The sequence below is a fragment of the Neomonachus schauinslandi genome, chromosome 14 (assembly GCF_002201575.2).
Source record: "Neomonachus schauinslandi chromosome 14, ASM220157v2, whole genome shotgun sequence".
Lineage (NCBI taxonomy): Eukaryota > Metazoa > Chordata > Mammalia > Carnivora > Phocidae > Neomonachus > Neomonachus schauinslandi.
In genome coordinates, this window is record NC_058416.1 from 68,150,484 (window position 1) to 68,176,745 (window position 26,262).

General features: G+C 42.2%; 1 protein-coding gene across 4 annotated transcripts in view; it reads right to left on the reverse strand.

Annotated features, from left to right (window-relative positions):
• SLC5A1 (solute carrier family 5 member 1) overlaps positions 1–26,262 on the reverse strand; it is an 83,770-nt gene that overhangs the window by 45,516 nt on the left and 11,992 nt on the right. For all 4 annotated transcript variants that reach the window (XM_044921247.1, XM_021703621.1, XM_044921249.1 and 1 more), the window contains exons 3-8: positions 13,959–14,063; positions 13,287–13,346; positions 11,962–12,066; positions 2,767–2,872; positions 1,512–1,592; positions 180–400 (exon numbers count right to left, since the gene is read on the reverse strand). In XM_044921247.1, the coding sequence (XP_044777182.1) occupies positions 180–400; positions 1,512–1,592; positions 2,767–2,872; positions 11,962–12,066; positions 13,287–13,346; positions 13,959–14,063 (678 nt within the window). The remainder of the gene's footprint in view (positions 1–179; positions 401–1,511; positions 1,593–2,766; positions 2,873–11,961; positions 12,067–13,286; positions 13,347–13,958; positions 14,064–26,262) is intronic.

Sequence of the window (26,262 nt, forward strand, 5' to 3'; positions counted from 1 at the left end):
AGCTCCCCTCCCACATGTTCTTGGTTCTTGGCCTGCCACCCCCTTGTCAGTAAGGCTCAGTGACCCCAGACCATATGAGCCTAGCCCTACCGTACCTAACACCACAAGCCATAGACAGACAGGGTCCCTGTAGAGACATGGGGAATACCCCATCCACCCCACACATCAAGCACAGGTACCTGATCTGTGCACCAGTACCACAGGGCAAGGATGGACAACCCAAAGATGATCCCAGGCCATGGCAGGTCTCCTTTGAGGGGATCTCGGAAGATGTGAAAAGAGTCAGCTCTTGGTGTATAGCAGTCTTTGTTGACGGTGATGTTTCCATCAGTAATCACAGTTGGAATGGCGTTCATGTACTTTCTCATCAAGGAATCATACCCTCCCACTTCATGGAAAGCTGGAAAGCATCAGCAACAAACATCCTAAAACTCTCAACTCTTCATTCGGGTTTCTTCCTGTAGATGCCTGAGAAACCACCCTCACTGTGTGGTCTTGGGAAAGTCACTTTCCTATTCTGGGCCTCAGCTCTCTCATCCATAGAATGGGATTATTAACCCTGCCTCACCTCCTGGGGGTGGGAGGGCCCCTGTGAGTGTCTAAACCAATAACCTGTGAAAGTATTTTAACCATAAACCTTTTTAAAAAGGGAAAGTACTTGGACTTATTAAAAGAAAGACCTTGGTTTTGAAGATTCAAAGACGTTTTCCCCTCGCCCTTTGCTGTCAGCAGCAGCCTTTAAAATCCTACACAGAGACCTAGAGACCCACAGACTCAGCCATACCATCCCTGGTCACAACAATGTGGTAGGAGGGACAGAGAAAGGGTAAGGAGTCTGGAGCCCTATCACCTCTTTGCTGTGTGTCCTACAGACCCCACCACCACTAGGGAAAAACAAATGGAAGCTCTTGGAAACAGAATAGAGAGTAGATAAGAGGCTTCACAGGACACACAGAAAGTATGGGCCCTCTTAAAAAACAAAATGCATTTTATATTCTCCCATAACAAGTACCTCTGGATCTAGGGTCTCCAGTCTTGTCTTTAGGATTTTACAGACAAATAAAATTTCAAAATCGGGGTCAGGGGCCAACATAGACAGGCTAGTTTTTTAAATTTTGTCAAATAAGGACATAAACAAGAAAATGATCACTTACTATCATCAATTCATAAAATAAAGGACATTTAACATCAAATATAGACAAGATGTAATCTGAGGTTTAAGATACAATGTTGAATATACTTAGCCTGATGGATATTTAGATGTATCCCTTTTTTTGTCCAGTTTCTCTGTGGAGAGCAGGCCTAGCCTGAGATCTCCAGGGCTGAGGAAGGTGCCCCTGCACACCCACTGTGGTGGTCAATTCAGGCTAGACCACTCCCCTGGGGAGGGCAGAGGATACCCAGCTCACTGCCTGGGCCAGCAGCAGGCAGGGAGGTTAGACTTGATTTTTTTCTCCCTAGGCCTCTTCCTCTGCCTCCCTGCCTCCTCAGCCTGCCCCAGCCCCACTTACCAAACCCAGTCAGGATAAAAGACCCCACCAGCATGATCACTGTCTGCAAAGTGTCGGTGTAAATCACAGCCGCCAGGCCCCCTAAACAGGCAAAGGAAATAATACATGTGACCTAACGTAGGAGGACCACCTGTCTGTGTGGTCTAGCCTGCCTCCTTTGCCCACTCCCTGCCCCTCTCCCTCTCCCTCTGTGCATCCTCTGAGAACACCCCTCAGTCACCTGTCTGCCTTTCCTTCCTTCCCTCCCTTGTCTTGTTATAACAGTCTACTACCCAACATGTTCCCACACCTCTACTTCTCACAGAAATGCTGGGAAGACCTTGGAAAAAGGAGAATGTTCCTCCCTATTTGAGAAGGAAGAGTTTGATGTGACTGAAGGCAGAAGATGGTGCAAAGGAGATGGCTGTGGTAAGAACTGTCTCCCACAAACAAAGGCAAGGAAGAGCAAAGAGTTAACATCTCTACAAGGTGTTTGGGTGTTACCGAATCTGCACATTTCGAAGGGCTACTTCCATGCACACCTGCTCTCTCTTTACTCAGACCATCTAAGTAACTTCTTGTCCCCAGAGCTGTGTAACTTCTTGTCTCCAAATTCCATCGCTGACCCTGGCTCCCCTATCGGGAACAGAGTAACACCTCTGCAAAGGTGTCCCCAACTGTTCCTTTCATCAGCTTCTCCAGTCACCTCTCGAGTCTTCCTCTAAAATCTCTTTTTTGTGTCACTCCCTGCCTTCCCACCTACAGTGCCTTCCAGCGCCTATCACATCAAATCCAAGGCCTCCTTCTGGCTTCCAAGCCCCCTGCACTGTGACCTCTTTTGAACTCTCAGGGCTTATCACTCCACACACACCTCAACTACCTCCCACTGACCACCCTTCTCCAGCCAAACACATCTGCTTGCTCACCCTGCCCCAGCCCCATGCCATGCCCAACCCTGACTCCATTCCCTTGCTCTCTTCATCCCTGCACCTGGAACTCCCTCTCTGATTTTCCCAACTCAGCCAACTTCTATCCACAACCTGGAAGGCCAGTCCCTGCCCCACTTCCTAGAAGAAGCTACATGAACTATTCCGGCCAACACTGGAGTTTTCTGGGACTCCCATATAACTTGTTAGGGTCTGAGCTTTGGGACTAAGCAAACACTCCATTCTAAAACTGTTTCCTGGGTGTATCTCTCCTCCTCGAGAGGAGAAGCTATGTCTCCTATTTCCTCCTCCTTTCCTGGGCTTTGGCTGAGTCATTTGTATGGACTCACCTGTGATTGTGTAAAGGCCAGTGATTGCCAATAAGAGAAAGATGGCCAGGTACAGATCCAGACCCAGGGCCAAGTTGATAAATATGGCCCCAGAGAAGATGTCTGCCTGGAAGAAGAGAAGAGGCAGAGTTAGGGGTGAATGAGGCCAGCTGACTGCAGGCTGCACCCAGGGCCTGGCTGAGGCACTTCAGCTGCAGAGACAAGGAGGCAAACTTGGAGGGGGTAGCAGAAGGTGTCTCCTGAGTAATGTCAATACCTGTGATTTCTGGGCCCAATGTTGGCCCACACCCCCCTTGCCCTTTGGCTAAAATCCCCCAGTTAAAGGTTCATATTTTTATCCCTGAGTAAGAATATGAAAGACTAGTACTGCACAATTCCACATATATGAAGTATCTAAAACACTCAAATTTGTATAATCAAAGACTAGAATGGTGATTACCAGGGGCTGAGGGGAGAAGGAAATGGGGAGTTATTAATCAACAGGCATAAAGTTTCAGTTAAGTAAGACGAGTAAGCTCTAGAGATCTGCCACACAACATTGTGCCTATAGTCAACAATAATGTATTTTACACTTAAAATCTGTCAAAATTTTGATAGATGGCATGTTAAGTGTTCTTACCACAATAAAATAAAATAAAAACACAAACACCTCAGAGTCATGCTCTATTCCTAAGTTTCTCAACAAGCTTTATTCAAGATGATAATAGATATCCCACGGGGGGAGAAAAGGATTCCCTAGTCAGAGATCTGTGAAATGCTGGATTAAGTGAAGTTAAGACAGTTTCCTCACCACACAACTTCCCTGAGCCTTTAATATACAGTATGTACTGTGAATCCCCAGGAAGGGAACATGGTAAATGACCCTTCACAAACTTATTTAACTATAGAACTTTGTTTGCCAAGGAATAACCATTAACACCTTGAGGTTCTTCCCAACCCACCTGTAGACTGCTGATCTAAGCTATTCTCTATCATTTACACCTCAGTGTGCAAAGGTTTATCAGATCTATTCCCAAAAGCAAGTACTAAAGAGTCCATGAGAGGGAAACCCCACCCATACTCTGGAGTGGAGAGAAACTTCAGCAACATCATAGTTTTATCTTCTCAGCCCAGATGGAGTCCACCTTGACTCAAACACAACCAGAACATCACCAATTATCTTTTGCATGGCAAGCTTGTTTCTAGGTGGCTTTATCTAGATTATTTCATGAAACTTTAGGGAGAAGTGTTCCCTCTTCACTCCCAAATTCACCAGTTATGTTCTTGATGCAATTCTCTTTCTCCTCCCTGCCTCATTTAGTCCCATTAAAAAAAAAAAAAAAAAAAAAAACCTTCTACCTGGCAGGATGGTGCAGTGGCTAATTTAAACCAAACAGAGAGTACCAGAGTCACCCAAAATGAATTTTCAGGGCGCCTGGGTGGCTCAGTTGGTTAAGCGACTGCCTTCGGCTCAGGTCATGATCCTGGAGTCCCGGGATCAGGTCCCGCATCGGGCTCCCTGCTCGGCGGGGAGTCTGCTTCTCCCTCTGACCCTCCCCCTCTCATGCTCTCTCTCTCTCTCTCATTCTCGCTCTCAAATAAATAAATAAAATCTTTAAAAAAAAATGAATTTTCATGGCAGTTCCAAAATACTACCAGGATGGGTAGTATTAAGGGATGATCATGGTAAATCTTTTATTTTCAAATTGCTAGGTGTGAAAGAAACTAGACCCCCCCCCCAGGTGCAATGCACGAGCTGTTTCATTGCATAAAACCTAATATATTTCAGGGCGTGTAACAGGCCACCTAGTCATAACCCGGGGAATGGTGCCCTTGCATCTCCTCTCCAATCTTAGCTTCCCCACCTCCACCTCCTTACAGCTCCTTGGGGCCCTCCAATGGCTCAGCTCCCCACCAGTCAAATCTCCTATTCCCTGCCTCTATTAGTTGGCAGAGAGATTGTCTCACACCAGCTCCAAGCTTATGTGCTAATGCACAACTCCCTCTCCCAAGATGGGTCTCCTAAGGATTGCTGCCTTAGCTCCCCTGCAGATTCTCTAGCCCCAGGGTACTTAATATCATTGTCTTTCCTGGTGGAGGAGGAGACGCAGAGTCAGAAGGTAAGGAGAGAGTGGTGACTTAGAAAGAGACCACCCAAGGGCTAGCGGTCAGAGGACCTGGGTTTTAACACCAGTGCTGCGATTATAGGCCTGAGTGACCTTGGATAAAACATTTCACCTCTCCATGTCTCTGTGTTCTCATCTTTAAAGTAAGAAGCTCTGACTCTGAGTGCTTATGATTCTCAGGGGCTGGAAGTGGGAAAGTCCTCCAGCCAAAGAAAACATTCCCCTCCCAGGTCCTGGGCCTGTTCCATCCTATCCTCTAAAGCCAAAGAAGAAGAAAGAGCCCCCAGCTGCACATCAGCCTTGCTAAGGGTGAAATGGCCACTCCTTCCTGACTCTGCACACTGAGCCATTGGAATTGTGATGAGTATTCTGAGTATTCCTAATGCTGGACCTTCTGCTCCCATGCCTCTTTATCATCACATAGTTATTTCAGTTGAAGGGGCCCCTTTATTGATTACACTTCTAACCTCAGGAGTAAATTCTGCCCTTACAACTCTGAAAGCCAGCAGAAGTGCCTCAGGATACTGTGCCATACCTAAGCTCACATTAGCCCAGGTGCTCTGACGTTAGTCTTTGAATCCTAGGTGCCCAAACTTTATCTGCTTCACTAGGGTTTTTTTTCCCACCATATCCAGGGAATTTTATAGTTTACCAAATGTTTTCAGGTACATTCATTGTTTTGATCCCCAAAATAAGGTAAAAGGACAAATATATTGTCTCTACTCTACAGATGAGAAAGACAAAATTAATGACAAGCTCAAGAGCTAAAATCCAGTTCTTTGTCTCCAAGTCCAGTTACTTTCCAACAACACTAAAAGGTAAGAGTTCTCTTTTCTGGAATATTTTCTGCAGAGAGCAAGATCTTTTATCATTTAAAAAAACATTTTTTACTTACTTTTAAAATAAAATAACTTATGGGTATAGTTGAAAAAAAGCAGCACAGAAAGTTATACACGGAAAAGTAAAAGTGTTCCTACTTCCATCACTCAGACCAAAGGTGACCACTGTTGAGAGCTTTTGGTCCACTGGAGGATTTCTAAATGTCTTGCTGAAAATTATGTCAACATTAAGTTCCACATCCCCCCAAAATAATAATTATGAAGATGGAAACATGGGAAAATGTATACAGTTTGATGCTAAGATGGGGAAGAAAGATGACAAAATGGTATGCACATACTGATTGCAATTCTGTAAAAGAAAACACACATATGGGCAAAGACACAATATGAAATATCTGAATTAGAGTCATAGGATTATGGGTGCTTTTCCACTTTAGATTTTCTTAAATACCATTGTTCCGTTTTTCTTATAAGTTTCAAAAGTGGGGGGAGCAGAAATTTTAAAACACATTATATTCTCTATAGGTATATAAATATACATATATATGTAGTAAAAATATAAAAACAGACCAAATGAAAACATACCAAGTTTAAGACATGTATAACTTTTAAGAACGGGGTCAAGAAAGGTAGAAATAGGGGTGCCTGGGTGGTTCAGTCAGTTAAGCATCTGCCTTCAGCTCATCATGATCCCAGGGTCCTGGGATTGAGCCCCGGTTTGGGCTCCCTGCTCAGCAAGAAGTCTGCTTCTCCCTCTCCCTCTGTCCCTCCCCTCTGCTTGTGCACTCTCTCTCTCTCTCTCAAATAAATAAATAAAATCTTTAAAAAAAAAAAAGGGTAGAAATAAGCTTTCCATCATATCTGTAATGTTTTATTTCTTTTCTTTAAAAAATGAGATTTTTTAAGATCTATAGAATCTGGGTGGTGATATTTGTTATATTAGTTTTTGTACTTTTCTGTATGTTTGAAGCATTTTGTTATTTTTTTATTATAAAAGTAGGGGAATGAATAGGGAACTACACCACCAGCATTGATAGAAAAGAACTCTCCTATAATCCAATGAGACCATTTGTTTCACAGCTCTTCCCAGATTGCTCCTTCTCTAAACTTCTCTTAGCCCTTAATAAAAAAAAAAAAAAAAAAAGGAAGGAAACAAGCAAATTTACCCAATCATGCTAAGCAAAACCAACTTGAAATGAAATCAAAAATTATCATATTCTAGATCAAGGGTCAGCAAACTTTTTCTATAAAGTTTCAGGTAATAAATGTTTTAGGTTTTATACACCATATAGTCTGTCCAACCTGCTCAATTCTACAGTTGAAACATGAAAGCAGCCATAGACAATACATCAAGTGGGTGTGGCCATGTTCAAATAAAACTATATCTACAGGAGCGCCTGGGTGGCTCGGTCAGTTAAGCATCTGCCTTTGGCTCAGGTCATGATCCCAGGGTCCTGGGATAGAGCCCCATGTAGGGCTCCCTGCTCAGTGGGGAGTCTGCTTCTCCTCCCTCTGCCTCTCCCTGCCACTTGTGCACTCACTCTCTGTCTCTCTCTCAAATAAATAAAATGTTTAAAAAAAAAAAACCATATCTACAAAAACAGGCAGTTGGATTCAGCTCAAAAGCTTTGTTCCCATCACTTTGAAAATTTGACTGAACAACGTCCATGAGACTCATGGGGAATAATAAAATTACAGATTCAGCTGGGAAACCTCTTAGAGTAACTGAGTCTCTGACCATGAGACTTGCATAGATTACTTGTCTCAGCTCTGACACTTTGAGATCCTATGATTTTATATGTGTGCTTTGTGGCCCATTCTGGTCTGAGTTATATCTGAGCACCCAATAAATCCTGCCTGGCAACGACATTTGAGATGGAGAGCCCCATTGCTCAAATTTCTCTTTTCATTTGTGAAAGTGAATGGCTCAGGTAATGAATATTCAGACCTTAAGTAAAAGCCAAAGCTCTTATTTTTACTCAAGGATCCAAAATGGACAGTGGAGTTGCTATAAAAGTTTACTGCAGTCATGTTAATAGCCCCAGAAAATAGAAACAGGGACATTCGGTCATCACATGTAATTCATAAAATCTGAGGCTTATCTCAAGTCACTGTGCACACTTAAATAAGATACATGATACTGGGAAATTTTACAGACCAGAATTCTTCTCAGAACTTGATAAGACAGGGTGCCAGGAACGGGACAGCAGGGAGCCAGTAAAATTCAGAGAAGTACATAGAGGAATAATCAAATCTGGGTCTCAGAGCCCAAAACCTGGCCACAAGATGGTAGCCATAGTCAAGATTCCACACCACTGCTGTTCTATGGCCTGGGTTATATCTGGGCCCTGCACCGAAATGCTTTTTCTCTGCTATCATTTACACACACACTGGATCCCTATAGCCTCCTCTAAGCCTTCCTGGCAGGTCCCTAGTTGTTTCCTGTGTGGACTTGGATCTCACAAGGCCACCCTTCTTCTCTTCTTGCCCATCACAAATTATCCATGCCTTTACATACACACAACAAGATTGATTAATCTTTATGTGCAATGTAAATAAATACCTATTTTACTTTGTTAATTTATAATTATTTTCTTTTCTCAATGAACTTTGAACTCATGTGTTATCTTAATGTGAGTTCCTAGGAGTTACATTCACCATCAGTGTAATTATTTTAATGATTTCATGCTCTATGACTCATGGTGAACCTGAAGTCAGCCAAACTTATAAAGACAAAGTCTTACGTGTCCACCCTTCCCTGCCCCTGCCCTCTGCTTAAATGTCCCTCCTTCAGATCCTTCATACACCAGTGTGCAGTTGATGCTCTCTCCTCACAGTCCTCTCAAATCCTACTCATGGAAACTTGTTCATATTGTAAGGTTATTTAACTGGCTATCTTAATTTTTCCCATGGTCTTGAATTTAAACTGACTCTGTACCAAAGGAATGAAAGATTTAGAAGTCAGGGGCCACATAATGCCAAAGGTTTTGAGTCAATAACAGGGACCATGCTGTTCATCCTAGTTCTGCTACTGTTTAACCCCACAGAGTCCCTTCCCTTCCTGGGACCTCAGTTTCTCCAGCTATAAAATGAGAGCGTAGAATATAGGACTAGATGATCTATCCCATTCCATCATGCTATGTCTTCATCCCATCCAAACATAGAGCAGAACTGTGAGAAGAACACAGACTTTGGTACTAGAGAGTTGGGTTCCAACTGGGTTCCAATGCCCGATTTTGTTGTGTGATTTAGGACAAATTACCTAATTTCTTTGAGACTCAGTTATTTCATCCATGAAGTGGAAAATAAAATAGAAATCCTTACCATGCAGTACTCATGTGAACTGGAGATGAAAAAAGTAAAGCCCCTTCTGGAATCTAAGCAAAGAGACTGGCATTAAATAAAAGGCAGCTATCATCCTTCTTACACAATATTCAAGAGATTTCTGCCGCTGGGAAGCAGGTAGGGCAGGTAGGATGGTGGGCAAGGCCTCCAGCAAGGAGCCCAGAAATTATACAGAGAGGGAGCAGCCTATACCAAGTACTTTTCAAAAGCAAAATTCAGAAAAAGCTGACTGCTGGGGGATGGGCTCCATCAGGACTTGAGCTGAGCGAGACTGCCCCTCAGCTATCTGGGGGCTCCCAGGTCAAGGGAGGTTTAATCAGTAACCTGAACAATAGGTGATGTGAGTGCAAGGCAGGAAGAGAGGTTGGGCATTTAGTTTATTTATATGACTACCTCACACCAGCTCCAAGGGCAAAGAGTACCCTTTCCATGGCAACTACAGTCAACAGACTTATACCCGCTTGAACTGTGGACTTGGAGAAGGCTTGATTCCAAAAAGGGAAATCCCAGTAGCCTCCTCTACATGCTCATTAGACAGGTGCCACCTCACAAGCTGAACCAAGGAGCAGTTCCCTTGCCAACCCCCACCTAGCTCCAGAATGATCTCCTCTCCCTCCCTGCTTACATTCCTTTTTCTCTTCTTACATCTGCTCTTCTCTGCCTCAGGAAGTCTGATTTCTCCACCCTTACCAGCATTTCCCAGTCTAGTCTCTGCACATTGATATCTAATGACATAGCATTGAAAAGCCCAGGGTCTTCATCTTATAACTAAAAACTAACCCTGAAGGAGGGGAGGAGAAAGTGAAGGTGGTGAAATCATCATATTGGTGGCAAAACACAAAAGCACCAGTCAAGGACAGTAGCAGTTTGAGTCAGAAAGCTGGGCAGGGAGGGAGCAGTGCTCTGGGAATCAGTCCCAACTCCAAAACAAAGTTCTATCCGCCCTATAGGCAAGAGCGTGTTTACATTGAGTTGTATAAAAATGTGCAAGACCATTCAATGAGTAAACAATAGTCTCTTCAACAAATGGTGCTGAAAGAACTGGATAAACACATGTAAAAGAGTGAAGTTGAACCCCTGCCTCACATCATATACAAAAATTAACTCGAAATGGATCAAAGAACTAAATGTAAGAGCTAAAAGTATAAAACTCTTCAGAGAAAATATAGGGGTCAATCTTCATGATCTTGGATTTGGCAATGGATTCCTAGAAATGACAGCAAAAGCATAAGCAACAGAAATAAAAGTAGATAAATGGACTTCATCAAGATTTAAAACTTTTGTGCCTCAAAGGACATTATCAAGAAAATGAAAAAGAAAACCTACAGAATGAGGGGGAAATATTTGCAAATCCTTTATCTGATAAGGGTCTAGTACCCAGAACATATCAAGAATTCTTTCAACTTAACAACAAAAAAAGACAAACCCAATTAAAAAAAAAATCAAAGTATGCACAGGTAGGCCAGGACTAGGGCTGGGAGGTAATGGTACAAAAGAGAAAAATAATTATGGTAAGCTGAAGATATAGATATTTCCTTTAAAGAAAGTATAGTCAAATACAATGTGTAAATTTCATTTAGATTCTGATTCAAAGAAATCAACTATAAGGAGACATTTTTTTATATAATCAGGAAAATCTGGATATGGACCAGGTATTAAACCACCTAAATTAGGAAATTCCTATAGATTTTGCTGTGTGATAATAGCACAATGGTTATGTTTTTTAAAAGTTGAAGATGTATTCTGAAGAAGTCACAGCGAAATGACATAATGTCTGGTATTTGACTTAAAATACTGCTGGGGAAAAAAGTAGAAGAAATAGATGAACAAGAATGACAAAATGATAATCATTATTAAAGCTGAGTGAAAAGTATTAGGTCCACAAGTGTTCATTATAATATTCTATCTCTGGGTATACATGTTTGAAATTTTCCAAAATAAAAAAAATGCAAATGTTATTTAATATTGTTGTTGTCTTGGCTTTAAGTGATCAGGAAAATAAAAGCACTAGCAGCTGGTTTTTCAGCACACTACCTAGCTAGAGAAGAAGGCTCATTTCAGATCCAACCTGACTCAAATTTTATCCAGGACAGATCTTTTGCAAGATGCTGAGATTGATCCAATCTTACCTTTGGTGCTGGATAGAGAAGGACAAGAAAACAGAGGAAAACTGATCACACTCAATGAGAAAACTGATAGAGCAGTGAGCACTTTGTAACTCCCTATGTCTCAGAAAATGTCACTTTTCTCTCAACCCTTGGATTTGGCAATGGATTCTTAGAACTGACACAAAAAAGCATGAGCAACATCAGAAAAAAAAAAAAACAGATTAAAAAATAATAACAGACAAGAAGCCTTGTGCAATGAAAAGGACATTGAAGTGGAGCCAGAAGTTTGGGTTCTACTCCTGATTCAGGACCCTGAGCAAGTATTTTCAATTCCCAGTTTTCATTTCCCTATCCATAAAAGAAAAGGGAGAATTTCTGAGGTCCCTTTAAGAGTTGTCACTGACTGCCCATGTTTAAGTGTATTAGAAACATCACCTGGAGTCAGATTCTGATCCCTTCAGGCACAAAGGCTCACAGCTAACTCTAAGGTTGGAACCGGCCCTTAGATATTGCTAATTCCCTTTCAGTCTTCTATTAAGAACAGTTTTCACTGAGACTCCTCGAACCTGTTTATGTTTTTAACCTTCCACATGGTAGAGGGTAAGGAGTTCCATGTGTTGACTCCTTGATGCATGAAATAGGACTTTACCCTAAGGAGCAAGAAAACCTAAGGTACCAAGTTAATAGAAACAAATACTGCTGCCCCTTGGTGGGCCAATATGTGCTGAGGAGCAGGAGTGGGCAGGTAGACATTGGTCAGAAGACAGCTAATGCCAGTCCCCAGGGCAGTGGACTCACCGAGATCTTGGTTAAAATGTAGAGTAACAGGGACAGAATAGAGAGGTAGATCTGGACCCGCTTGCCTCCAAATCGTTTCCTCAGGTACTCTGGCATTGTCACCACCTGCATGGGATGTAAGAGAGGTCACTGCCAGCCAAAGTGACCAGAAGACTCAGAGCAAGCAGAGCGGTGGCATCCACCATGGCATCAGAAGTATGATCAAAGGTTAACTGTCATGGGTCAGAGAAGTCTTTAAGGTAGCCAGATGGCCCCCATTCTTCAATCCCATCTCAATCCCATATGCCCTACTACTTCAAGTTTAGGGCATTATCCCAGGACATTGAAGGTGCTCAATAGACACTTTTTTTAAATGAACACATGAATACATAACCAAGAAAGCAGATTTTTGCCCTGAAAGAGGAGGTGATAGATATGCATTCCTATACAGAGTGCCTACTGTGAACAAGACATTATACCAATGATAGCATCTGTTCAGTGCACCAAATTGGCCAGGCTGGGTGTGTGCTTCACCTTGCCAAGGATTGTAGCTGCAGACCTGTTCTCCCAGGTACTTTCTGCAAATTCTGACTGTACTTCTGTCTCATTTTCTCAACCCTGAGCCTACTGTCTTCTGGGATCACACATGTCACCAATAGTCCATGAGCCTCCAGAAGATGTAGAGACTGCCCTGTGTTTTTTCTGTATTGCTTTCAGCTCCTAATGTAGGTATTCATTATATCTCACTAAACAGGTGCCACCAAAGCTGTCTTATGTAAAATGTCAGAGAGATTTAGTCAAGAGACTGAGCATGCATTCGATAGTTGAGTACCAGCTGCAAGAACTACTGACATTTGTAAATGAAGGGGAAATACAGTTCTTTTTCTCATGCTGTTTCCCTTCCAGGAGCAGAGGCACACAGCTATATACCATGAACAAATGCATGGCAGTGCCTTTCAAGTGCACACCGAATGTGAGGGGACATGATGCTTAAGAGGGCTCTGAATAGAATGAGGTTGTTTAGAGGGCTTCTTAGACAGTCAAGTCATGGCTGAGTGGATCTGTTGAATGCCTCTAAAAGTAGTCAAAATTTTATAACCTGGAAAAGAAAACCAAGGCACAGGTGTTCTCTGCCATTTATGCTATAAAGTCTCCTCTGCCCTTCAGGAGGATGGAGCTCATATTATATATGTGTGTGTATTATATATATATATTATATATATATAATATGTGTATCATATATAATATGTGTATTATATATTATATATATGTGTCTATATATAGTGTATATATATATGTATGTGTATATATATAGCACAAAATAGAATAACAGAGCAAATACTTACCCCAGCCTTAATGTAAATGGGAACAAAAACCCAGCCCAAGACAACCACCCAAATCAGGGCCTGAAACAAACAAAAAAAATAGGTAGAGTCAAACCAGGAGGAACCTTAGCCCATTCTGCTGCCTGCCCTCAAATACTACAGGAAAATCACCAAGCATTTTCTCTTGGGGCTCTGGGGACAACTCCCTAAGTGGCCATCAGAAACTCAAAGAGGGCTTTGCTGCCTGATTGGCCCACAGGAATGGTAGTTGGGCAATAGCGTAGGGGACCCCAGGGGGCTGCCCGCTGACATCATAGCTCCTTTTGCCTCTTCTCTGGTTTACAAGGAGTAAAATACCACTTAGAGAACTTTTAAATAATAATAATAATGATAATGGAAATCTGGTGGTAAGAATTTCCAAACCTCCAATATGGTCAAAAGGGTACAGAAGGATTTGGATTTTTAAGAGAAGGAAAAAACACTATTGCCATCATATCAGTGGTTTTCTCATGCTACTCTGTGGAAGGGGAGCAGGACCATGGAACTCCTGAAGCTGTGCCCCTCCTCCAACTGCCTCAGAGAGTGGCCCTGGTTGGTTCCCTAACACTTAGAACATCTTTAAGCATAGATTGAACTGGCTGACTGCTAAACCTCCTTCCAGCTCCAGGACACAGTGTCTCTGATGTTACTCACATTCCATTCAAAGCCTCCAATGGCAATGCCTGCAGCAGCTCCTGTCCCTGCCAGCCCCACAAAGTGGCCACTTCCAATGTTACTGGCAAAGAGAGATGCTCCAATCTGGAAACACAAAGAGAAAGTCTGGTAAGGACTCTATGTTCCACCAGGACACTCAGAGGTAGACCAAACAGGGAAGAGGCATGTCACCCACAAGAGGGACAAGAAAGAGCAGAGGCAGCCTGGGAACTTGACTGAATGTCTGTAGGGATCACTGATTCACAAGGTGGATATGGAGTCTTACATAATAGTGAAGATGAAAAGGAGAAGACTGGGGAAGAGGCAGTGTGTATCCCCAAAGCAGATCATCTTTGGGTCCTTTCTCAGCCCAATGGCCAATAACAAAGAAGACATGGGAAACTCCACAGCCCACCAAGCCTTCCTTATAAGTCTTCCAAAAGGCTGTCCGCTCAGAAGCAGGCCCTGTGCCATTCATCTCTGTGTCCTCCAACACTCCTGACAAAGGACTGGCTCTCAGTAAATGTTGACCAATACTGGCTCCCAGTAAATGTGGACAGTTTTGATAAAAGGAATCATTTAAAGGAAGTCTCTGGGCCTTTGTCCTCTCACTTATCAGAGAAGGCAGGGGTTAGAGTCTATAATTTACAGATGATTCCTAGCTATTAAATTCTATGATCCCCACTGGATGTTATATAAGACTGATGAACTGACCTCTGCCTCTGAAACCAATAATACATTATATGTTAGTTGAATTTAAATAAAAAATTTTTAAAAATCCCCCAAGTAACATGAGATGCTACTAATAATAACTCTCTAAATCAATATAGTATTTTTATTTTTTATTTTTTACAAAGGTTTACTAGACTCCATGGACACATACACTGCATTTTTCAAGGATATACATATATCTAAATACATAGGTTAGAAGACAGATTGGAAGGATATATATTTAAAACCCAAGATTGGAAGCCTGGAAGGAAAAAGGAGAATGAGACTGTGAATGGGAGATGAAGGAGAAAACATCAAGTAAAACAAGAGAGGGATCTTGCACTAACCAATCATGAGATACTGTGCCATCAACTCAACTGTATCTGAAGTCCAAGAGAACTCTAGAAATTTCTAGAGTCCTTCTGTACCCAGGAGGAGAAGCATAGCACCATTTGATAAGTACCAAACTAGTATAATTATCCCCATTCTTGCTGAGCAATGGGGGAAACCTGGTAGTTACTTGTCTAATATCCCTAAGATGGAACAAATCTGGAACAAAACACAGAACGCTATTTCCCAAAAGACATTACTCCAAGAAACTGTCCTAACTATATCAGCCCCTATCCCCAATATAAGGCAATGGATGCTTAGTACCAAATAGTTAAGTAAGAGAAGGAGTTCCCTGAAGGCCAGGCCAGAAGGTGTCTGGAATGATAAGATAATGGTATAAAATTGCATTCATTAATTCACTCAATGAATATTAATTTAGTATCGACTCAATGTATCAAGCACTCTTCTAGACCCTGGAGATTCCACTGTGAATAGCACAGACAAAATCCCTACTCTTCAGAAGCTTATATTCTTTTTTTTTTTTTAAGATTTTATTTATTTATTTGAGAGAGAGAGAATGAGAGAGCGAGAACACATGAGAGGGGATAGGGTCAGAGGATGAAGCAGACTCCCTGCCGAGCAGGGAGCCCGATGCGGGACTTGATCCAGGGACTCCAGGATCATGACCTGAGCCGAAGGCAGTCGCTTAACCAACTGAGCAACCCAGGCGCCCCAGAAGCTTATATTCTAAGCATGGAGGACATTAGGAGAAGGAAGGGAAAAATTGGGGGGGAGGGGAATTGGAGGGAGAGATGAACCATGAGAGACTATGGATTCTGAGAAACAAACAGGGTTTTAGAGGGGAGAGGGGAGGGGGGATTGGTTAGCCTGGTGATGGGTATTAAGGAGGGCACGTACTGCATGGAGCACTGGGTGTTATAGGAAAACAGTGGATCGTGGATCACCACATCAAAAACCAATGATGTATTGTATGGTGACTAACATAACATAATAAAATTAAAAAAAAAAAAAAGGGTCTGCCTTCAGCTCAGGTCATGATCTCAGGGTCCTGGGATCAAGTCCTGCATCGGGTTCCCTGCTCAGCAGGGAGTCTGCTTCTCCCTCTGTGCCCCACCCCCACGCGTGCTCTCTTTCTCTCAAATAAAAATAAAAACTTAAAAAAAAATGCTTATATTCTAAAAGAGGAAACATAAATAAATTTTTTAAAAAGAAAGATCAGAGGGGCGCCTGGGTGGCTCAGTTGGTTGAGCGACTGCCTTCGGCTCAGGTCATGATCCTGGAGTCCCTGGATCGAGTCCCGCATCGGGCTCCCTGCTCGGCAGGGAGCTTGCTTCTGCCTCTGACCCTCCCCCCTCTCATGTGCTCTCTCTCTCTCATTCTCTCTGTCTCAAATAAATAAATAAAATCTTAAAAAAAAAAAAAAGAAAGATCAGAGAATGACGAGTAGAGAGGATGTGATAGAATAACTAGTTTCAACTGGAGTCAGGAGATCCCTCTGTGTGGATGACCTCTAAGTTAAGATTGAAGTGATAAAAGAAGTCCACTATGTCAAAATCAGAAAGAAAGTAGTCATAGTTGAGAAGCAAAAAGGCCAGAGTGGCTGGAGTGTGGTAGGCAAGGAGGAGGGGGTTGTGAGATGAGGCTGGGAAGCTGGGCAGGCATACATCATATAGGTCCTAGCAGGCAAGGATAGGAAGTTTGGATTTTATTCTAAGTGTGGGAAGCCACTGGAGGGGTTTTTTTTTTTTGGTGGGTGGGGAGGCAGAGGGAGAGAGAGAATCTTAAGCAGGCTCCACGCCCAGCACATGAGCCCGACACAGGGTTCAATCTCACAACCCTGATATCATGACCTAAGCCAAAATCAAGAGTCAGATGTTCAACCAACTGAGCTACCCCGGCACCCCACCACTACAGTGTTTAGTCAGGGGAGGGACAGGACTTAATTTGCTTTTAAAGATTGTTCTCAAGCAATGGTGAATGTAGTGCTTGGGGCAAGGGAGAAAACAGAGAAACTGTATAGGAAGTTAATGCTGTATCTACATTAGAGGACAGTGGCTTGGTCTCTGGTAGTAACAGTCAAGACAAAGGCAAGTGTAGAGATTGAAGAGTATTTTAGAAATAAAGTTGACAGGAGTCCTAAATCTAGGAATTACCCTTGATGGATCAGATGTGGGAAATAAGGGAGAGAGTAATCAAGAGTAACTCCTAGATTCAGGACTTGAGTAGGTGGGTGCCATTTATTAAGAGGAAAATGGATCCATAGATGAGTGGATAAAGAAGATATGGTAAATATATACAATGGAATATTACTCAGCCATAAAAAAAGAATGAAAACTTGTCATTTGCAACAACTTGAATGGACCTAGAGAGTATAATACCAAGTAAAATAAATCAGTCAGAGAAAGACAAATATCATATGATGTCATTCACATGTGGAATTTAAGAAAAAACAAAACAGAAAAAAGAGACAAAAAAATCACTCTTAAATACAGAGAACAAATTGTTGATTGCCAGAGGGAGGATTCAGGGGATGGGTGAAATAGATAAAAGGGATTAAGTGTACACTTATCTTGATGAGCACTGAGAGTTGTATAGAATTGTTGAATCATTATATTGTATACCTAAAATTAATATAACGCTGTATTTAATTATACTTGAAATTTAAAAAAGAAGAAGGGGAAATTGGGAGGAAAGGAGGCTGTTCAGAGACATTCATCTCTTTCTCCTCAAAACTTGGTGGGGCTAACAGTCCACTTTTAGTCTGAATTCCCTTCTGCATGCAGCCTGCCTGTCCTGGCCTATTACCTTTGCATTTATCATCTCTCACTTGATAAATTATTAAGCCTAATGTTATACTATTAAGGGCATAATTACCAGTAATGATTAACTACCTTAGATTAACCTTAAGTTCAAGAAGTCTTCTCCAACATCCCCCGCAAAGGGAAACACTGGACTTTAAGCAGTTGCAGGCTTTCCTGAGGTACTCCCTCACCATCTGATGGAATGGGGATCAGGAGAGCTTTGGGGTTACCACATGTCCTGCCCAGATTCAGTTAATTTCTGTCATGATCACTACTATTCTACCAGTCACTTGCCCTGGCCTCATTCTGGACTTCCTCCCTTCACCCCATGGCCTTAACTCAATCATTTACTAAAACCCTGACTCTGCCTTCACAATGTTAAAGGCATCTAGCACTTCTTATACTGCCCTTGTATAGGCTGTAATTATCTCTCAGCAGGCTTCTGGATGATCTCCAGTCTCCCCCTACCCACATGGCCAGTTCCACAAAGCACAACTCTGATCAAGCCATATTCAAAGACCCTCCACAACCCCCCAAATGGGCCTGCCAAGCAGTCTTCCTGGAAGTTCCAGGTTTAAAGATGTAGTCCTCAGGGTGCCTGGTTGGTTAAGCATTTGCCTTTGGCTCAGGTCATAATCCCTGGGTCCTGGGATTGAGCCCTGCGTCTGGCTCCCTGCTCAGTGGTGAGCCTGCTTCTCTCCCCGCCCCCCACTCATGTTCTCTCTCTTTCTCACTATCTCTCTCTCTCTTAAATAAATAAATAAAATCTTTTAAAAATCTACCAAAAAAAAAAAAGATGTAGTCCTAGGAATTCAACAAGATTTCAAGTTAAAATCCCCTCCAGTGAGAAGTATGAAATTAAAAAATTAGAGTTTGAATACTTTCTTGACCTCTTACTATCTAGGTGATCATAATATCTGTGAGCTTCAATTTCTCTCATGACAGGGTTATTCAGGAGTCAAATGAGATTATGAATCAGTAATGACTGACATTTAGCCAGCCCTCAATCAGAGTCCTTACTCTCCTCCAAGAGGACAAAGACAATTCACAAGACCTACGATGGACAATGTTATAGACTGAATTGTGTTCCCCAAAAATTTATGTGTTGTAGTCCTAACCTTCTAATGTGACTTTATTTGGAGATAGAGTAATTAAGGTTAAATTAAGTCATAAGGGTGGGGCCCTAATCTGATAGGACTGGTTCTTATAAAAGGAAGAGACACCATCTCTCTCTCTCTCCCCCCTCTCCGCCTCCCCCTCTCTCCCTCTCTCCCCTCTCCCTCTCCCTCCCCCCTTCCCCTGTCCCCCCCATTCTCTACTCAGAAAAGAGGATACACAGACAGAAGGTAGTCATCTACAAGCCAGAAAAAGAGGTCTCACCAGAAACCAACCCTGACAGCACCTTGATCTTGAGCTTCCAACCTCCAGAAATGTGGAAAAATAAATTTCTCTTGTTTAAGCCTCCAAGTCTATGGTATTTTGCAGCCCAAGCAGACTAGTAACAGACACCACTGCTTTATCATTTCCACTCCCCCGCCAGGTTTTCAACTCTGCCCTTCCTCCCACTAAAGCTCATTAACAATGCTTTCATCACTCTGATTTCCCAAATACTCTGTCCACTCCTCACCCACATTCATGCCCATTTGGGAATCACGTCCCATCCAGGGAGTGACCCGGTGACATGAACAATCATGGCCTTCTCTATAATTTCCTCCCACCATCCCTATGAGTTCAGGATTTTAGACTTCATCTAAAATTCCCCCAGCTTGACCTTCCTTCTGACTAACTTCTTTCCAAGCCTTCCTCATCCCCTGATGGGATTCAGGAAGCTATTACAAGTATTTAGATGGCTTTGCTGTAATTGTGCAAGTTGAGCTGGGTCTGACCACACCCAACAGGTTTGATAGCATGGTAATTGGGGAAATAACATAATGTGACATCAAAAATGGCAAAAAGACTATGTTTCCCTTTGAATTTTGGGAAATTCATAATCACATTTTACTGCCTAAACTTACTACCCTAGAAAGATGGCAGGAGAGGAAATATATGGAGAAATTATAGAATCATAAGTCTTCCAGAGTTGTATGGACCCACAGATGTCACAGCTTGAATCTCCTCTGCAACAACCCCCTAAGTGATGGTCAGTTTCTGGATGCACACCTCTACTGACAGAGAGCTCCCCACTTTACAATGCAGCTGAAACCATAGAGCAATTCTAGTGGTTAAAAAGTTCTTCTTTACCTTGAGCTGAAATCTACCCATCTGGCTACTTCTGCCTTCTGGAGTGATACAGAACACGTCAAATCTCTCTTCCACAAGCTAGCTCTTCCAATGTCTAAGGAAAGGGGTTGTGCCTACCCTCAAATCTTCTCTGGGCTAAGCTTCCTCTTTTCATGTGTCTAATCCTCACTGGCCATGGACTTGAATCTCATCAGAAATTACAGGCCTTCAAGGCTGTCTGCAACCTAGCCCCCTCCTCCTTCTCCATCCCCAGCAGCCTCTCCATACTGTTTTGTATCCCTTACACTCCGCTAAATTACACTGAGTCAGTTTCCTAGATATGCTCTGGGCTTTCCTACCTTCTGTTTTCATTTATGCCATTTCCCTCTGCTTGAATCTCCTCTCCATCAAACTCTGATGTCCCCAAAACACTGACCCAGTCTTCAAAAGGAATCCTAGTTCCATCTCTCCACTGACACCATTCAGAGCTGATCTCTTCCTCCTCCAATCTCTAACTCCCACTCCTCGTCTGTTGCACTCTCCTGGGGCATGACACTGTTTCTGCACAAGTGTTGCCCCCCACATATCTTCTAGTCCTCAAAGAGCATTTCTGCTTCTGTCTAGCATAGAACCTTTCTTGCACATGACAAGCATGCCATAAAAGTCTGCTGAGTGAGTGAGTGGGTTGGTGTATCAATTCCTAGGATGCTGGCGATCAAGTGCCTTAGAGTTGTATTTATTCCCACTGGCTGCTTAGAGTTGGGACTCTTCATAGGGATGTGTCAAGGATGGCTCTCTCCTGAGCAAAAGGCAATAAACTTGGCCTGCTAGGCCCAGATGGTGCCCAGCAGAACAATGGGGCATGCTAGGACTATGCACTACTCTGAGATGTTAATGTGGTGACCTGTAAGATCAGTGTTAGTAACAACAAGACTTCAGGTGGAATCTGACCTTCTGGGTTAGTCCATCAAACAGGCAAGTAAATAGGTTCTCCCATATATTTCTGACCTAAATGTAATTCCAGAAAGTAGTTTGTTGGTACATATCAAAATCTCATCTCCTTCCACCATATGATCCTACTTTTAGTACTCTACCTTAAGCAAATTATCAGAAATACAAAGATTTATATATAAGAATTTCATTAGTATGTTCATTGCCATGTCATTTACAATACAGGAAAGTCTGGAAACAACATAAATGTCCAACAATAGGAAGACAACCGGATAAATTAAGGTACATACCTGTGGTGGAGTATTACACAGCCATTAAAATCATTGAAGAATTTGTTATGATGGGAAGATGAAAGTGATAAAATGTCAAATAAAAAATAACATACAAGGTTTTATAGAGAGAGATAGTGATAGAGATAGGGATATATCTCCAAGTTTAACAGTGGTTATCTATGAAAGAGAAAATAATGAATGTGTTTTTGTACCTTTTTTGTACTTTTCCAATCTTTCCACAATGAGTTTGTGTAATTTTATAAGCAGAACACAATTCTTTAAAACCTTTAACAATAAAGGGAAATCATTCCAGAACTGTCTCAGATTCACTTGCAGAGCCTGAGAACAAAGCATGCAGGAAAGTTATGTCTTTGTTGGGGGCAATATAAGAAAAGACATGAAAATGTCATTGAATGCTACCTAAATTATGTTCTGTGTGACAGGAAAAAGAAAATAGGAAATATATGGGACAGCCTATTTACTTGCCAACATCCAGTCATCTGATGTTAGAGCTGGAATTACCTTGGAAATAATTAGGGTCAAGCTTGTTATTTTCAAATGAAAACAAAATTATAGCCCAGAGGAAGAAAGTGATTCAAGTTTACACATTAATGTTATCTTTACTTCCACACCTTTAAGAAAGTAAAATAGTATGACACTCCAAACTCTAACCCAAGAGTCAAGAATTGCTTAAGGCAATGGACATCTGTATGTGTCTTCCTTGTTTCACCATCAGAGGCAGCTAATGGATTTATAAAAAGTATCAATAATCATGCTTGAAAGCATAATTAAGTGGTATGGACCCCACTCTCTTCCCTTCCTTCTAAGCACACTGGGAGACTTCGAATCTTATTCTAATCTTGGCTCTGTCAAAACAAATTATATGACCATGAGCCAGTCACTTCCTGGTCTTGAGCCTCAGTTTCCTCCACTATAAAATGAGGATAAGAATCCTTAGCTTACCTCACAACAGGGTTCTCAGGCTTAAATGAGGTGACAAATATGAGACACCATTAAGAAAGTTTTGCCCCTAGGGGCACCTGGATGGCTCAGTAGTTAAGCGTCTGCCTTTGGCTCAGGTCATGATCCCAGGGTCCTGGGATCGAGCCACATTGGGCTCACTGCTTGGCGGCAAGCCTGCTTCTCCCTCTCCCACTCCCCTTGCTTGTGTTCCCTCTCTCGCTGTGTCTCTCTCTGTCAAATAAATAAAAATCTTTTTTAAAAAAAAGAAAAGTTTTGCCCCTGTATGAGGAAAGTGGCAGGCGAGGACAAAAAAAGAAAAGAGGGCGCCTGGGTGGCTCAGTTGGTTAAGCGACTGCCTTCGGCTCAGGTCATGATCCTGGAGTCCCGGGATCGAGTCCCGCATCTGGCTCCCTGCTCGGCAGGGAGTCTGCTTCTCCCTCTGACCCTCCTCCCTCTCATGCTCTCTGTCTCTCATTCTCTCTGTCTCAAATAAATAAATAAATAATCTTTAAAAAAAAAAGAAAAGAAAAGAAAGATAAGGGGGCATGTGATATGATGAGCACTGGGTGTTATACCTAACTAATGAATCACTGAACATTACATCAAAAATTAATGATGTATTATATGTTGGCTAATTGAAATTAAATTAAAAAAAAAAGAAAAAGTTCTGTTCCACAAAGGCATGCAATTCTGAAGAAATACTGATAATGCTTTTGTACAGCCCATATTTTTATGGAGTGCCCCGAATTTCCTGAAAGAAACAGAATGGTCGTTTTCTCTTAGAGGGAGCAAGATCTTCACAGCTCAATTGGAAAATACACTCAGTTAATTTCAGGAAACTGTTTTCTTTGTTAATGGACCATATAATACCCAGAATGTCCAGAGCTCTAGAGATGGCTTTTTGCTCCCAACTTCTATCTTCCCTTTAAGGAATGATACAAGAATATCCCAGAGCCTCCTCTCCACCCTTTCTCTGGGCTGTGCTAGATGCTTGCCTTGAGATATCATCAGACAATGGTTCTCAAACTGTAGCATGCATCAGAATCTACAGAATTTTTTTTTAAGATTTTATTTATTTATTTGACAGAGAGAGAGACAGCAAGAGAGGGAACACAAGCAGGGAGAGTGGGAGAGGGAGAAGCAGGCTTCCCACTGAGCAAGGAGCCCGATGTGGGGCTCGATCCCAGGACCCTGGGATCATGACCTGAGCCAAAGGCAGACGCTTAACGACTGAGCCACCCAGGCACCCCCAGAATCTAAAGTAAAAATACAGAACACCCAGTTATATCTGAATTTCAGATAAACAAATTCAGTTTTAATAATATTATGTTCAAATATTGCATAAGACATTACACTAAGAAAGTATTCATTGTTTCTCTGAAATTCAGATTTAATTAGCTATCCTATATTTTTATTTGCTAAATCTGGCAACTCTAATCACAATCACCTGGAAATTTTGTTAAACCACAGATGGTTGAATCCCATCCTTTCAACTTTCTGATTCAGTGGGTCTGGGTTGAAGCTGGAAATTTTGCCTTTCTAACTAGAGCCCAGGTCTTGACAATGCTGCTGGTGTGGGTACCACAGTTTGAGAGGTCTGTCCTGGGAGAATAAGAAAGGGAGAGGGATGACTAACTTTTACAGTGCCTCCTCTAGGCCAAGTGTGGGGCCAGGCACCCCATTCACTTTAACTTACATCATACTCACTATAGTCTGTGAGATAAGGATTATTCTCATCTTCATTTTACAGGTGAGAAGACTGAAGACCAGAACAGTGATTTGCCCAACATCCCACAGCCAAACATGACCAACACCCAAGGGACAGAAGGGGAGGCCATAGCACCACTCAGACTTTTTTCCTTCTTCCCTAGACATTCCCTTCTGAGCATCCCTGAAGGGGCACACTCAGGTCAGACTCCCCTACCCATCTCACTGTAAATTTAAGAATAGCATGTGTATATCTCCATCATGCTTTTATTTCAGATTCTGCCCTCATCCTCTGGGGAACTGGCCTTTAATCTGAATTAGTATTTGATTCCATTAAAGATATCTTTTCACAGGAGAGATTTGGAAAGATTTAACCTTTGACTCTTGCCATCTCTTAAAGATCACAATTCCTGGACTGGGATAGAAAAGAAGGTGGGGTTCATATATTCAGACCATTTTATTTCTGAGATTCTGGTAAATATTTAGACACACACCTTGCTCCAGAGCCATCATAATCTCTGTTTACTTTACGTCAGCTTTTGTCCTTCATGAACAATGGTAGCCATTCACTCATTATCTTCACAAATCTCTCTCCTTGCCCTAAGAACCAAAAGAGCAGGAAATCAGGAAACCACTGCCAAGGCTGGGATTTTCCCATGGGTTGTTGGCACAAAAGGCAGGGGAGGTCTTCTATTGGCATTTATAGGTAAAGGAGGCTAGAGACCAACCCTCTCACCAATTCAGATGGACTCATCCTTGGGATCATCAACAACTTGGGGTCCCTCACTCAAAGTGCCTGATTGATATGCATTGTCTCCCCTACACTGGCCTCCTTTCAGTTCCTCAACTATCCCAAGATCCTTTCCACCTCAGGCTTTTGACCATTCTGTTCCTTCTGCTTGGAAGAATGGCTGTCTCCTGATCCTTCATGTCTCGGCCTAAATGCTCAGTCCTCAGAAAGGCCTTTCCTGATCCTCTTACGTAGGTTGAGAAAGACCCCTTTCCTTCCCTCTCACCCTTGACTCAAATACACTTCCTTCTTAATACTTACCACTATTTGTAATTTTGGATATATTTTGTAAGACTGTGTCACACACACACTAATATATGCCAGCACCTAACACAGAATGTGGCACATAGTAGGTAATCAACATGTAAATATAGAATGAAATAATAGCAATGCATAAATGGATAAATGAATTCACAGTTTAAGAAGGAAGATCTGGAGATGAGATACAATAATAATGATGATGGGGGTCACTGTCTGGCTCAGTCCATAGAGTATACTACTCTTGACCTCAGGGTCATGAGTTTTAGCCCCACATTGGGTGTAGAGATTACTTTAAAAAATGATGATGATGATGATGATGATGATGTTAAGAATAGCCATCTTGGGTAGTACTAATTGTGTAGTGTTATAAAACATTTATGTATTTTAATTAACTGAATCCTCAAAACAACTCCATAAGATAGGTGTTATGTTCTCTATTTTTCAGTTGAGGAAACAAGCACAGAGAGGTTAAGTAACTCACCCAAGGCTACAAAGCTAGGAATGGGGGAACTGGAGTTCAAAACAAAGCAGCCTGGCTCCAGGGCCCATGGTCGTAGTCCCAACTCTAAATCACCTCCTTAATATAAAATTTACCTAAAGAGAAACATATAGCTCTAGGTGACCTAAAATGTGCCATGCCAATGGTAGAAAGGGAAAGCCCAGATACATTTCTAACATGAATAATCCAAAGTCTTCATCTTAACCGATAGTTTCAGCACTCTTCTGACTTCAAACAACTGGAAATGTTGATTATAATTTACTTTTTCCTTTCTCTGTCTGGGAGAGTGCTAATGTGTTAGAAAATGCTGGGAAGGTATCCAGAGAGAAAGGAGAAACCAGGAGTTTATGCACCAACTAGATGACAGGAAATTGGCTACACACCCATCAACTGATGGCTAAGAACACAAAGAATACATGGGGGGGGGGGGGTGAGTGGCTGTGCATTAATCAGAGAAACTCCTCAGAGGAGATTAAGTCATGAAGAGTGACAGGGAAAGGGCCCCACCAAAAAGAGAGAGAGAGTGGAAGAAGGACAGAAAGAGAAGGTGAGGGAAGGAAGAGAAGAAAGGGGAAGGATGAGGTGGTGGTAGAGGAAGAGGAAAAGGAGAAGAGAGAAAACAGGCTATTCAAAAGCAAGGTAGCAACTGTCACATTCAGCAAAAAACCCTCATCACAAAAGAGATACATATCTATGGGACCTGCCAACCAAGTTTTGCAAAACCTTGACTCAACTTGAGAAAAACCAAATGTCTGAGATAGTAAGGGAGCATACTCAT